We start from the raw sequence: 14,110 nt of genomic DNA, 5'->3' as shown, positions 1-14,110 counted from the left end.
GACAATTTCCCTTTGGGTATCAAAATGCCTCGACTTAGGGGATGGGAAGAGGTCGGCTATCTAAGGACTGCCCAGCTATCTAAGGACTGCACAGAGCTGAAGTTCCTGCCAGGCCAGGGCGTTCTGTTCTGAATTCTTACCCTTATTTAGACCTCGTCACCACCCCCGTCAGGGAACAACCGGAGGGGTCACTCGTTAAAGGAAGTGACTGGCGGCCGCTCCTGACCCGGAATCGGATCCTGGTCCCGCCCCCTCCACCAGGCTTCCTTCTGCAACAGGCGTGGGTCACGCTCTCGCTCGCTCTCTTTCTGCCGCCATCTTGGTTCCGCGTTCCCCGCACAGTAAGTCCTGTCTTCGTCGCTACTCTGTATCCGCAGCCATCCGCCTTTTTGCGGACTGAGCCGCCCTGGGGACTGAGAGCTAAGGAGAGTTGGAGGCTTTGTGGGACCACCGGGTTCCTCCTCGCCTCTGGGAAGTGTGGCCTTGGGGCCTCCGGACAAAATGGGGTCTGTGGTTGATATCCTAGCAAAAGCAGGGCAGAAGGGCCGCGGGCCGGGCATGGAGGCCAGTGCTGCGGAGATGAGAGCCGTTGCGGTGTTGGGGGCCGAAGCGGAGTGCGTCTGCTGTTAGGAAAGGTTTCATAAGAACCCGGAGGAGGTTAAGGGGGTCACAGCCTTGGAAACCCCCCCGCCCCCCCGACACACACACAGGCCGTTCTTAATTGTGACAAGCGAGTGTTGGGACTTAAGGCGCTTTCTTTCCCCCTCCTGGTTCCCGAAAGTCGACAAACGGGAGTCCTGGAGGTCCCAGCCCAGGCAGAGTGAGTGTAGGAGGGGAGGTTGTGCAGCGTAGCGTCTGAAGTCTCCCGTGGTCGGGAGCCAGACCAGGATGCTCTCCTTCGGGTCGAGAACGCAGTGATGATTGTTGCCCTTGTGGGCTTCGGCGTGTGGAGTAAAAGGAACCCGTGGGCACTAGAAGTCCGTTCTCTGCGGAGTAAAGAGAGGTAGATGATTTGCTTGATCAGAGATCAGAGGGTCACGTCTTATTTCTTACGTATTCCCAGCAGCTTTGGGGAGGGTTGTCCCGACACCTTCATGATTTTTTGCTTAACAGCCCTTCGCAGAGTTTTTAAGAATATTTGACTCTGGGTTGGGCAGCAGAACGGATCCCAGTCAATTCAGGCCTCCTTTTTATTCCCTTCAGAAATGCCTGGTGAAGCCACAGAAACCGTCCCTGCTACAGAGCAGGAGTTGCCACAGCCCCAGGCTGAGACAGGTAGGTTCCCCTAGCCCCTTGCTGTTCATTCAAATTGTAAGAATGACCCTAAGACCATTTGGTGGGTAAAATGACAAAGGGAATACACTTCTGTTTTTCAGAATTAAGTCATTAAAGATGGGCTGTAGCTTTACCAGGGAGGAGAGTCGCTGATACTAACTGCTGTCCTGGAGGGACTTCATTAGGGAATGGAATGTAAACAGTATATATAAGTATTAAAATCTCCCTGGCCCACTTTGTGGGTTATGGTAACTGCCTCAAAGGGCATTCTGTGGAACCCTCACCTCACATAGAACTGAGCTGGGAAGGGGCTCGGTGATTCTTACCTATTGGAACTGGATGACACACTTGCAGGCCAAGGAGACCTGAGCTTTTGTGAAGTTCTAGCCAGCAAGTTGCACCAAGGTTTTAGGTGGCAGAGCTTGGCATTGTGCCTTCATCACATGTCTGGATGAGATGTGTCCTACTGGTAAATGTGTCCTACTGGGCCCCAGGGCACTCATATGTGGGTTAACTTATTTTATGAGTTGGTGTTGAGATTTCTGGTGTGCTGAAATAATGCCTGCATCAGTAGCTTGCCAGAACCCAATATTGAAATAAACGTTTCTTTGACTACTTCTTCATCTTTGAAATTAATGGATGTAAAGGCAAGTTTTGAATAGTGGTTAAAATATATCTCTAGAAAACTTAAGGGATAGTAAAAAAATATTTAATGATATTCTTGCTGCATCAGTTGTGCTGAAATAAAGAAAGGGAATCTTCGGGCTGCAACTTACATTCTCACTGTCTTTTATTGTAATTATTTTTTTTTTTTTTTAACTTCACCTGTCACTTAAGGACAGTTTCTTTCTCTTTCTGGAATTAAAATAGAGTTGTTTATAGTTAAAAGCATTGAGGTTCTCTCCCCCCACCTGTCTGATTTTAGCAGCTGAAGGGATTAATACAGCTGCTAGAAAAGAAAAAGGAGGGGGCCTCTGAGCTAGTGAACAAGCTGTATGAAATCCTTGAAGTACAAGGAATTTAATGGAGGTAGAAAATAAAGGACTGGTCTCAAACAATCCTGTAATTCAATGCTAACCAAAACCTTATTCAACAATTTGATTTTACAAATGTAGAGACTGAAATTTAGATGAATTTCGAATAATCTGTTTCAAGCCTCAAAACTAATGCCATTTGCTTCTGAAGCAATCCTTAATGCTGGTAAGCTTATTTCTGAATGGTTTGAGCTTGTACAGTTGGTTTAATAATAAGAGAGTGCCAGTGATAAAACACTCTGAATTTTTTTCTGTAACTATAATTAAGTGATTACTATAATGAAAAAACTAGCCCAAAGAATTGGTTATAGTGTCTAAAGCAGGTAACTTGGGCCTTACCCCATCTTGAAATCCAGTCAGAGGAAAACATTCTAAGATTCAAATTCTGAGTAATGTGTTAGGAAGCATTTACACTGTAATCATAAGACTTTGAATTACCAACTCTCCAGGAAAAACTGGTTGAGCCACCTGTCTTTTCTGTAGTTGGATACTGGTTGAATAAATTGTGAGTTTGGATGCTGTGGGTTGTTTTGTTTTCATTTTTTAATTTCCTTCTAGGTATTGAGCATTTGTTGGTCTAATCCTATGCTCCAAATAGTAAGCATGGTAGTTTTTCATCATTCAGAAAATCTTTTGCTGAGCTTTACTCTAGTAAAGCTAGAACATTGGTCTATTTTGGCAGAATGACATACTTATCCAAATTAAGGGGTAGAAAACCAGTGTATTCCCCACTCCAGTTCCCTTCTTCCAAAATAGAACCACAGTCTGGTTTAACAAGTTGGTCTACAGTTTCATAATACAATCCCTACCCTTGTGACTAAGCTCTCTCCCTGGCAGTCTGGTTCATCTTAGATTGATGTCTGAAGGGCTAACATTACCTAGGAAGGTCTGTAGAAACTATGAAGTACAACCCATTTGTGGTTGGTTTTTTGTTTGTTTTGGGTGAGTGGGTAAACGGAGGCATAGAGAGGCAGAGTGACTTAGTTCTTAATACTTCATACTAAGAGTCAGATTTTTTTCTTACCTTAGTGGAAGCCTGAGCATATAAAGACTTGTTTTTTTTCTCATTTAGCTCCGACTCCTGGTCGTTATCACCACTCACTGCCTTCCTTGTTCTGATTCTCAGTGTCTGTTTCACTGAAACAGGCTGATCCTTGGGGGACAGAGTAGAACAGCTATTCTTCTAGTGGTATTCTATGGCCTATAAGAAAAACTTAGGGTTTGTTTGAGGAAGGAAGGGAGGAGGGCACATCTGGGAAAGGATGGAAAGCATGCTATTCCCCACCCCACTCTTAGGCCTGTGCTCCCCATTTAGAGACTAATAGGCTGCTTAGACTGTTCTTTTCACCTTAAAATTGTTTTTTGTAGGTTTTGTTGGTTTGGTTTGGTTTGGTTTGGTTTGGTTTTGGTAGGACATGGGAGATGGGGAGAGGGATGTGTTCTTACTGGACCACTGAAATATGTTTGGGGAAGGTTGCTGTTGCCTGTCACCTTTGTCTAATCCTGTGTGGTGACTTTCATTCTCAGATTTAAAAATTCTGTGTTTCCTGTGAGGCATGTTGTACCAAGTTGGGCTGCATAACTCACCTTTGTTTTTTTCCTTCCCTCTCCTTCTTTATTCCCCTTTTTTGCTTTTCTCCTCCAGCTATGCTTCCTGTGTCTTCAGCCTTGAATGTCACTGCTGCCTTAGGGCAGCCTGAATCTACCCTTCCCCCTTCTTGTTCCCTGGCTCCCCAACAATGCCCTCTGGCAACCCCTAACCAGCCTTCCCCATTTCTTTCTCCCTCTAGTGTTGCTTCAACCCCTTTTGAAGCTCCTTTTCCCCAGTCATCCTCTGGGACAGCCCTGCCTTTGGGAGTTGTCCCTTCCCCCACTCACACCCCAGCTTTCCTGCCAAACCTACTAGGGCCTCCCATCTCCCCAGCTGCCTTAGCTCTGGCCTCTCCCATGATAACTCCAACTCTGAAAGGCGCCCATTCTTCTTCAGCTCCCTTGGCTCTGGTGGCCTTGGCTCCCCACTCAGTTCAGAAGAACTCTGCTCATCCACTTAACCCTCTTAGTTCACCTCCTTCGATTGCTGTGACTAAGTCAGGGTCAGTGACCTCCCTGTCATCTCCCATTGCTTCCTCAGAACCAAAGACCTCTCCTATTCAAGACCCCTTACAAGTAGACCCTCGAAAAATTACCCCCGTCCCTCCAAGTATAGTCAGTGCTGTTCCTGCCCATGTTGGAACTCCCTTGGCCTCTGTTCAGTCTGGAGTAGCCTCATGTCCTCCGATGCCACCCACCACTCCCCTAGCCATCACTCCCCCTCAGTTCAGAGACATCCCTGTTTCCTCAGCTCTGACTTCTCAACAAAACAAGGAAAGCCTCAGCCTAAAGGGACCCCATAGTTCACCTGCTGCCTTATCTGTTTCAACCCAGTCTATTTCTGTGTCTCCCAACATCTCTCCAGTTTTTCTCCCTTCTCTAGTCTCTCACCCTGTACCTTTACATCAGAGTTCTCTTGGTTCTCCTATTCAGCCCTTAGGTCAAACAGGCCATAATGTTCTGTCACATGCTATACGGGATGCCACTTCTGCAGATCGTTCTTCCACAGGGACCTCTTACCCTTCTCAGAGATCTGTAATTCCTCCCCCTCCTTCCAAAAATGAGGTGACTTCTGCTGCTGTGGCTGCTTTTCCAGCAGGGACTCGAGATTCCCCTTTGACTCTTTCTGGTGACAAAGATCCCTCTGCTGTCACTGGCATAGCCTCCTACAACCCCTCTGGTTCATTAAATGTAGCTACCTCTTCTCCATTATCTCCTACAGCCTCTCTCATTCTCAAAGGTTCTCCTGATGCCACTCATCATCAGCCTTTGGTGGCCCAAATTCCTGCTTCTCCAGAGAGTCCAAGCTTGAAAGAAGCTCCTGTTTGTTCTGTTGGAACCACCCCATTTGTTATGGCTAACCCCTCTACAGTTTCTGCAGCACCTACTACCTTTGAGATAGCTACTTGTGTCTCTCCTCCAGTTTCATCAGGTCCCATAAGTAGTAAGGACTCCACTTCCCATACTGCCCTTGTTATGACTCCTGTGGCTCCCAAAGAGCTTTCTGGTCCTCAAGTAACAGCCCCTCTGGGAATACCAGTCTCTCCTCCTCTGCCAGCCCCTGAGAACCCCAAAAGTCTCCCTGCATCAGTATTGGTAAAGTTACCAACACAGAAAGATCTCCAGACGTCACCTGCCTCTGTTGCTGGAGCCCCTGTTTCACCAGTCCAGGCAGGATTCCCTATCAAGAAAGACCCTACTCTAATACCATTGGCCCTGGCAGCCCCTAAAAATCCCCCCTCTTCCCAAAGTACATCATCATTGGAGATCCCTCTTTCCCCTGAAACCACCTTAACAAAGAAAAGCCTTGTAGAGCCTCTCCCTCTAGTTATGCCAGTCAATACTACTCCCTCTCTGGGTGTTAACTCTCCAACCTCTGTAATCAAGACAGATCCTGATGCAAGCCCAGACCCCACGAGTCTGCTTCCCAGAAGTTCTCTCCCTACCCCAACCATGGCTACATTTTCTGCTGCCACTGCTGGGGTGGCTCCTACCACTATAGCCAGCCCTTTACTAGGAGCTGTCTCTTTGGCTCATAAAAGCCACCCAGATAAGGAGGTTAGTTCCACTCTTACTATTTTACCTTTGGTTCCACCAGCCTCCGAAAGTTGCCCTGTGGCTCCAACTGTGACTTTACCCCCCCAGAATGTTTCTGCTTTTCCAGCTGCCATGGCACTGGCCCCCGAAATTCCCAAGTCTGAGCCCTTTCCCTCTCTTCCTCCTCAAGGTGCAAAGAAAGTTCATGGTATTTCTCATACCTCGGCATTGGAACCTGTGGCTTCCTCTCCTGAAGGGCACCCAACCAAGGACTCTGATTCTTCTGTTAATACATCTTCTCAAGGAACTTCCCTAGCTGACTCCACATCTCGTTTAGGGACTAGTGTGTCTCCCCAAACTAAAAGACGTCCAACCAAGAAGGGTTCAACTACTTCTACCTTAACTCTTTCTAAAAGTATACCTGCTATCCCTGATACTCCTCCTGGAAATCACTCATCCCCTATTTCTCCAGTTGAAGCTTCCTTTCTTCCAGAGGCCAATCTTTCTTTTCAAGTCCCTAAAGGGTCACTGGCCAAGAAGCATTCCCCTACTCCATCCCCCAAAGAGGCCCCAGATACCCCATCTCCCAAAGAGGCCTCCACTCCCCCAGCTGTGGCTCCTCCCTCCCCCAAAAAGTCCCAAGCAGCTCCATCACCCAAGAGAGCCCCAGCTACTCCATCTCCCAAAGGAACCTCCACTGCCCCAGCTGTGGCTCCCCCCGCCCCCAAAGGGGGCCCAACAACTCTATCCCCTAAAGAGACATCCACTCCAGCAGTGAATCCTTCCTGCCCCAAAGGGGCTCCCACCCCCCAGGCCATAGCTCCTCCCTCCCCCAAAGGGGGCCCAGCAACCCCATCCCCTAAAGAGCCTTCCACTCCTCCATCTATGACTCCTTCCTCCCCCAAAGAGTCCCCAGCTACCCAACTTCCCAGAGGGGCCCCTACCCCAGAAGCTGTGGCTCCTGCCTCTCCCAAAGAGTCCCAAGCAACTCCAGCCCCCAAAAAGTCCCAAGCAACTCCAGCCCCCAAAAGAACCCCAGCTACTCCATCTCCCAAAGGGGCCTCCACCGCCCCAGCTGTGGCTCCCGCCTCCCCCAAAGGGGGCCCAGCAATTCCATCCCCTAAAGAAACCTCCACTCCCCCAGCTATGACTCCTTCCTCCCCCAGAGAATCCCCAGCTACCCAACCTCCCAACGGAGCTCCCACTACCCCGGCTGTGGCTCCTGCCTCTCCCAAAGAGTCCCAAGCAACTCCAGCCCCCAAAGGGGGCCCAGCAACCCCATCCTCTAAAGAGACCTCCACTCCACCAGCTAGGACTCCTCCCTCCCCCAAAGGGGGCCCAGCAACCCCATCCTCTAAAGAGACCTCCACTCCACCAGCTAGAACTCCTTCCTCCCCCAAAGCTGCCCAACCTCCCAGAGAGGCCCCCACCCCTCAAGCTGTGGCTCCTGCCTCTTCCAAAGAGTCCCAAGCAACTCCAGCCCCCAAAAGAGCCCCAGCTTCCCCACTTCCTAAAGGGACCCCCTTTGTCCCAGCTGTGGCTCCTCCCTCCCCCAAAAAGTCCCAAGCAACTCCAGCCCCCAAAAAAGCCCCAGCAACTTCATCTCCCAAAGGGTCCCCTAATGCCCCAGCTGTAGCTCTTCCCTCCCCCAAAGAGTCCTCAGCTACCCAACCTCCCAAAGGAGCCCCCACTCCCCCAACTGTGGCTCCTCCCTCCCCGAAAGGAGGACCAGCAATTGTATCCCCTAAAGAGACCCCCACTTCCCCAATAATGACTCCTCCCTCCCCCAAAGGGGCCTCAGCTGCCTCATCTCTCAAAGGGACCCTTACTCCCTCAGCTGTGACTCCTTCCTCCCACAAAGAGTCTCCAGAAACCCCAGCCCCCAAGGGGGCCCCAACAACCCCACCTCCCAAGCGGGCCTCCACTCCCCCAGCTCTGACTCCCTCCTCCCCCAAAGAGTCTCTAGCTACCCCATCCTCCAGAGGGACCTCAGCAACTCCATCTCCCAAAAGAGCCCCAGGGACTCCATCCTCCAAAGGAACCTCAGCAGCTTCATCCCCCAAAAGAGCACCAGCTACCCCATCCTCCACAGGTGCCCCCACTCCCTCATCTGAGACTTCTCCCTCACCCAAAGAGGCCCCTATATCTCCAGTTTCAGTTACTTGTCCCTTGGGGTCCACTGCCCCTCAGGCACCTAAAGGCCTACCAATAATGAAAGGTCCCACAGCTCTCAAACCAGTACTTGTTGCCCCAGCTCCAGAAAGTGCACCAGTTGTCATAGTTCCCTCTGAGAAAGATCCACTGGCCAAGAAGAGTTCTGCTACTCCACCTCCTGTGTGCCCCGATCCCTCAGCCAAGAATGGTACTAAAGGACCCCTTTCTACAATGGCTCCAGCCCCTCTACTGACAGTCTCTGCTCAGAAAGCCTCTTCTCCAAAGACTCCCAAAACCCTTCCTGTTTCTCCGTTAAAAGGCAAAGATTCTTTTCATTCCCCAAAGAGCCCCTTGGCTCTTGCTCCTGAGTCTGTGACATCTACCCCTCTAGCAACAGCTTCCTCTGAGAAGGTCCTTCCTAATGCTGGATCAGCATCTGTCTCTCCAGCACCCACCCCACCAGTCTCTCTGCCTCTCCCTCCCTCCCCAGTTCCCCCTCTGCTTCCTAAACAGCAATTTCTGCCGTCCTCACCTGGGCTGGTGCTGGAATCACCCTGTAAGCCCTCAGCCCCTGCTGATGAGGATGAGCTGCCGCCTCTGATTCCCCCGGAACCAATCTCGGGGGGAGTGCCTTTCCAGTCGGTCCTCGTCAACATGCCCACCCCTAAACCTGCTGGGATCCCTGCCCCAACCCCCTCTGCCAAGCAGCCTGTTCTGAAGAACAACAAGGGTATTTGCCTTGGTTTGCTGTGTGCATGGTGTGTCGCCCACACCCCTCCTGGGGCTACCCACCGATACTAACCCTAGGATGCGCCGCTTTCTCCAGTATATCTGCTTGTGTTTGGACATAGAACATAGAATTATACCATTTTAAATGTAAAAGCTCTAGGTATATGAAACAATCTTGGTTTTCATCACCTCAGATAGTGTGTTTTGTATTATCTTGTGTAATGTGGTCCAGGCTAACCCTGGATCTGCCATTGTTCTTACCTGAATGATCTGACATTGAAAACCAAGACCTATTAGACTCTTTAATTTGCTCTAATCTCTGCCACATGACTAACTTTGTCCCTGGGCCTGGAATTTGCTAAAATGCTAGGAAATATGGAACTATTTGAGTTTCTTTTCACTTCTTAGATTTAGTAATGACCAGTGCCCAAGGGACTCCCTTTCCAAGACCTTTTCCTAGCCTGAGAATGGTGCAGGTGTATGCTTTTTTTCCTCTCAGTAGTCTTTATTGATGCTTGGCCTTTTGATTGAGGTAAACTTAAAATGTGTGAATTATATTTGGAAGATGGGAGAGAGAGGTCACAGGACAGAATCTAACAGAGGTGAGTGTTAGAACTACAGGTGGTTAATCATTGAGAATCTTCAAGCTAAGTTCATTAGACCAAATTGCTAGAGTAAGTGGTTTGAAAATAAGGCTAAATGTGTGTACACAACTGTTTCTGGCCTTCCCCAACCCAATATAAAGGATAAGGGGAAAACGTCCTCTCTGGCCTGCCTCCACAATGTGAACTTACTGCCTTTTCACCTAAATATAACTGGAGATACTTTGTCTGCCAGAACCTCTTTGGGATGGTTGAGCAATTGGGTAAAATTTGGAGTTAGGTAGGTCATTGGTATTTGCCGGTGCCAGTGAGTAAACACCTTGAGAGAAAGGAAGCAGTTACAGTTTATAAAATGCTTGGCCTGTAACTAGTAATTACCTCATTTCTGGGGCCGGGTCTTTAATGGATGTGTACACACTAGTTTGTGACTAAGTTGGAGGCTGTCAAGCTGGCTTCACACAAGTCAGTTGGTTTACACTTAACTTTGTGAGGTCTAGCATAAGCCAGTGACCTCTAGTCCAGGCAGGCTATGGTGAGGTGCCTCCTCCTCATAATGTACTTTAAAATAGTAAAAGTTATTTGTCATCTCAGGGTCTGGAACAGAATCGGACAGTGATGAATCAGTACCAGAGCTTGAGGAACAGGATTCCACACAGGCAACCACCCAACAAGCCCAGGTCGGTATTCTCTTATTCGCTGGTCAAAATACTTGTGCCAAGGAAGCATTGGAGAACGAGAATTGATCAGAGGAGCTGACTTAAGTATTTGGAGAAGTGTAGCTTCATAAAGGGAAAACCTCCTAGGGATTTTGGTATCTAGGCTTTATTTACATTCCAGTTTACTCATAGCTGTTTTATCTTCTTAGCTGGCAGCAGCAGCTGAAATCGATGAAGAACCAGTCAGTAAAGCAAAACAGAGCCGGAGTGAAAAGAAGGCACGGAAGGTGAGATTTTAAGTCATAAACCAAGAATTAAAGCTTCTGATGAAGCAGCTTTAGAGAGGGGAAACTGTAGTGTTAGTATCATATTTATATATTTATTTTTTTGTTAGTATCATATTTAAAGTGACAGAAATTACTATGGTAGAAAACCCAGGAGCCCGGGAAGCCAATTCTGTATTATATAAACTTAGCCTAGGAAAAGGCTTTGTTGTGGTTGTAGTTACTACTGTGTTCTTTACTTCCTGAAGCTGCTTCTAAAGAAATTAAAAACCTGATGTTTTCTATTTCTTAGGCTATGTCCAAACTAGGTCTTCGACAGGTTACAGGGGTTACAAGAGTCACTATCCGGAAATCTAAGAATATCCTCTTTGTCATCACAAAACCAGATGTCTACAAGAGCCCAGCTTCAGATACCTACATAGTTTTTGGGGAAGCCAAGGTAAAGAAAGTTTTCTTGGATGCACTATAGACCAGGGTTTCTCAGCCTCAGCACTAGTAATAGAGTTAGATAGTTCTTTGGTGTGGAATTTGTGGCTGTAATTTTGGGTCAGATAATTCTTTGTTGTAGAGGAACTTTCCTGTGTGTTACGGATGTTTAGTAGCATCATACCCAGGTGTAGTAAAAAAATCTCCAGACATTTGACAGATATTCCTGGGTCAAAATCCCCTCCCAGTTGAGAACCACTGTTCTAGAGCTAAGCTACTACTCTTTCCACATTGATGTAGAATCTTAGTGAGGGCAAGCAATTTAAAGCTACCTAGTAAGTTAACCTGAAGTGGTTTTAGATTGAGAATTTGGAAAAGATATAAATGATTTATTTCATTTACTGCAGACTGATCTATTCACATAAGTCTGTATTTTCTGCCCTTTAGATCGAGGATTTATCTCAGCAGGCACAACTAGCAGCTGCTGAGAAATTCAAAGTTCAAGGTGAAGCTGTCTCAAACATTCAAGAAAACACACAGACTCCAACTGTACAAGAAGAGAGTGAAGAGGAAGAGGTACATAGGAAAATATTTTATACTTTTAATTCTCTCCGGTTTATATTGGTGGAAGGATTCTGTGTTGCTTTAAGCTCTCGAACTGCATTGAGTTAAATAGTTTCTGAGTTATATTAAGAACTAGATTCGGTGCGGGGCTCCTGGGTGGCTCAGTCACTTAGCATCCGAATTTGGCTCAGGTTGTGATCTCGTGGTTTGTGAGTTTGAGCCCTGCGTCAGGCTCTGTACTGATAGCTTAGAGCCTAGAGCCTGCTTCGGATTCTATGTCTCCCTCTCTCTGCCCCTCCCCTGTTTGTGCACTCTCCGTCTCTCTCAAAGAATAAATAAACGTTTTAAAAAAAAAAAAAAACAGATTCGGCACACTTGGGTGGCTCAGTCACTTAAGTGTCTGACTTTTGATTTTGGCTTAGGTCATTATCTCACGGTTCATGGGATGGAGCCCCATGTCAGGCTCTGTGCTGATAACCAATTCTCTCTTTCCCTCTCTTTCTGCCCCTCCATGTCTCATGTGTTCTCTCTGTCTCTCTCAAAATAAACATTAAAAAAAATAAAAAATAGATTCAAGAGACTCCTAACTTGCAAAGAACTGCTAGAGTTGTTCTTGCCTTTAGTTTATTGTTTTTGTTTTCTCTCTCTGTCTCTTTCTCTCTCTCTCTCAGGTTGATGAAACAGGTGTAGAGGTTAAGGACATAGAACTGGTCATGTCGCAGGCAAATGTATCAAGAGCAAAGGCAGTTCGAGCCCTGAAGAACAACAGTAATGATATTGTAAATGCTATTATGGTAAGTGTCCAAGCCTTTATCCTTTATTCTTTAACTCTCTCTTCCCTGACCAATTATGGATGACTTTATTTTCTGTGGCTTAATATCAATCAGCCAGTTAAGAAGCTTCAGAACAAAATCTATTCTGTATTATCTCATAATTTAGTGGCCTGAATTCTTAATCTGCCTATAACTACTTCTAATGATTTTTTTCTTTTACAGGAATTAACAATGTAACCGTCTGAAAACGAGGACCCTTTTTTGGTGTTTCAAAAGAATAACTGCAGCTTGGTTTGAAATTTGTACTGTTTCTATCATTAATAAAGTTATGGCTTCTTGTTGGATGAACTCAGTAGGTGCTTAGTCTCTTCCCCCTCCCTTCCCCCCCGCCCCCAAAAATGAAGGCTCTAGAAATGAAAACACATTAATTACTCTTAAGACTTCAACTTCAGTTGAAAAGATTTAGTACAAGGTTGGAGAGGGTACATACATAATGGATGTGGATGAAAAGATTGCACTTTGTAGAAAATGAAGAAGTAACTCACGAAGGGAGTTTTTGACTTCTATACAAAGCACAAACACTGCTCCTAAACAACACTACAGACATTTTAGTGTACAAAATAAATTATGATTAGGGTAGACATAATTATGCTAGGAAAATAAGTAAAAACTAGGCAAATTGATACATAATGATTAGCCAGTGTGTGATAAATATATATGGCACCTGGGTGGCTCAGTTGGTTAAGTGTCCAGTTCTTGATTTTGACTCGGGTCATGACCTCATCACAGTCGTGAGTTTGAGCCCATGTCAGATTCTGCAATGTGGAGCCTGCTTGGGATTCTGTCTCCCTGTCTCTGCCCTCTCCTGCGCGCTCTCACTCGCTCTCTCGCTCTCTCTCAAAAATAAATATTTAAAAATATATATATACATACACATAACTCCATATAAGTCCTATGAAGAGTAAAGTTTCTGAGTTTTGGTTGTTAGGAAATGGTTTGGGGGAAAAGCAGAGAACTAAAATTTGGAAATAGGAAGACTACAAGTAAATAGGCAAGAATCCTAAAACAAAGAAGTGTAATACACCTAGAAGGAATGTTAGAATGGGAATATATCAGATGAACTTGGAGGGCAGTGGAGGAGGCAGAGAAAGAGGATGACAAAATCTCAGGCAGGCTCTGCACTGTCAGTGCAGAGTCCAATGCAGGGCTTAAACTCCCAAACCATTAGATCATGACCTGAGCCTAAGTCAGGAGTCGATGCTTAACTGACTAAGCCACCCAGATGCCCCTAGACATTTCTGTTATTGAATTCAGTTTGTCTTAGTAATCTCTGTACCCAATGTGGGGCTTGAACCCACAACCCTGAGATTGAGTGTAATATGCTCCTCTCAACTGAGCTAGCCAGGTATCCCTTGAATTTGGTCTCCTTGATTCCTATGAGAGTAGGTATTATTTTAACACGTGAGTGGAAGCTGAGGACCAAAGAGATGAAATGACTTCCCCAAGAACAGCTACGGAAGAGCAGGGCCTTTTCATTGTGGTAGGCTCCATTGATAGAAAGTGGTAGACTCCTGGAGAAGCACAAATTGCCATTGGGCTGAGAATGCTGACTCGTTTCCATTTTACTGGGGTATAATCATTTGCTGAACAAAAGTCTCATGAAAATGATAGGTGCCTTGGCTGCCAAATCTGAGCCTAATTCTTTTTTAATTTTTTTAATGTTTATTTTTGAGAGACCGCACAAGCAGGGGAGGGGCCGAGAGAGAGGGAGGCAGAATCTGAAGCAGGCTCCAGGCTCTGAGCTTTCAGCACAGAACCCTATGAGGGCTTGATCTCACGAACCATGAGATCATGACATGAGCTGAAGTCAGACACTTAACCGACTGAGCCATGCAGGGGCCCCATAAGCCCAGTAATTCTTATTTAGGGAAGAAATTTAGGGATGTTAACGACTACTAACCTTACCCTTCACTCCTGCAGAGTTAA

At 46.6% G+C, this 14,110-nt stretch overlaps 2 protein-coding genes across 5 annotated transcripts; both read left to right on the top strand.

Moving 5' to 3' along the window:
* Positions 1 to 255: 255 nt before the first annotated feature.
* On the top strand, positions 256 to 12,472 carry NACA (nascent polypeptide associated complex subunit alpha). Its single transcript, XM_047866910.1, has 8 exons — positions 256 to 341; positions 1,204 to 1,275; positions 10,013 to 10,098; positions 10,287 to 10,364; positions 10,654 to 10,800; positions 11,235 to 11,363; positions 12,023 to 12,145; positions 12,347 to 12,472. The coding sequence occupies exons 2-8, from the start codon at positions 1,206 to 1,208 to the stop codon at positions 12,359 to 12,361; spliced, it is 648 nt and encodes a 215-aa protein (XP_047722866.1). The 5' UTR covers positions 256 to 341; positions 1,204 to 1,205; the 3' UTR covers positions 12,362 to 12,472.
* LOC125170341 (nascent polypeptide-associated complex subunit alpha, muscle-specific form-like) lies at positions 1,282 to 10,006 on the top strand. Of its 4 annotated transcripts, none has more exons than XM_047866909.1 (2): positions 1,282 to 6,939; positions 7,462 to 10,006. In XM_047866909.1, exons 1-2 carry the CDS (start codon positions 3,957 to 3,959, stop codon positions 8,889 to 8,891), a joined length of 4,413 nt encoding a protein of 1,470 aa, XP_047722865.1. In that variant the 5' UTR covers positions 1,282 to 3,956; the 3' UTR covers positions 8,892 to 10,006. The 4 variants fall into 4 exon arrangements, with proteins under 4 accessions (XP_047722865.1, XP_047722863.1, XP_047722864.1 ...); XM_047866907.1 differs by having other exon boundaries at positions 1,282 to 7,429; positions 7,466 to 10,006; XM_047866908.1 differs by having other exon boundaries at positions 1,282 to 7,436; positions 7,473 to 10,006.
* Positions 12,473 to 14,110: the final 1,638 nt, after the last annotated feature.

The sequence above is a fragment of the Prionailurus viverrinus genome, chromosome B4, assembly GCF_022837055.1.
Source record: "Prionailurus viverrinus isolate Anna chromosome B4, UM_Priviv_1.0, whole genome shotgun sequence".
NCBI lineage: Eukaryota > Metazoa > Chordata > Mammalia > Carnivora > Felidae > Prionailurus > Prionailurus viverrinus.
Note: the sequence above shows the minus strand (reverse complement) of the source record. Positions and strands in the feature narration are given on the sequence as shown.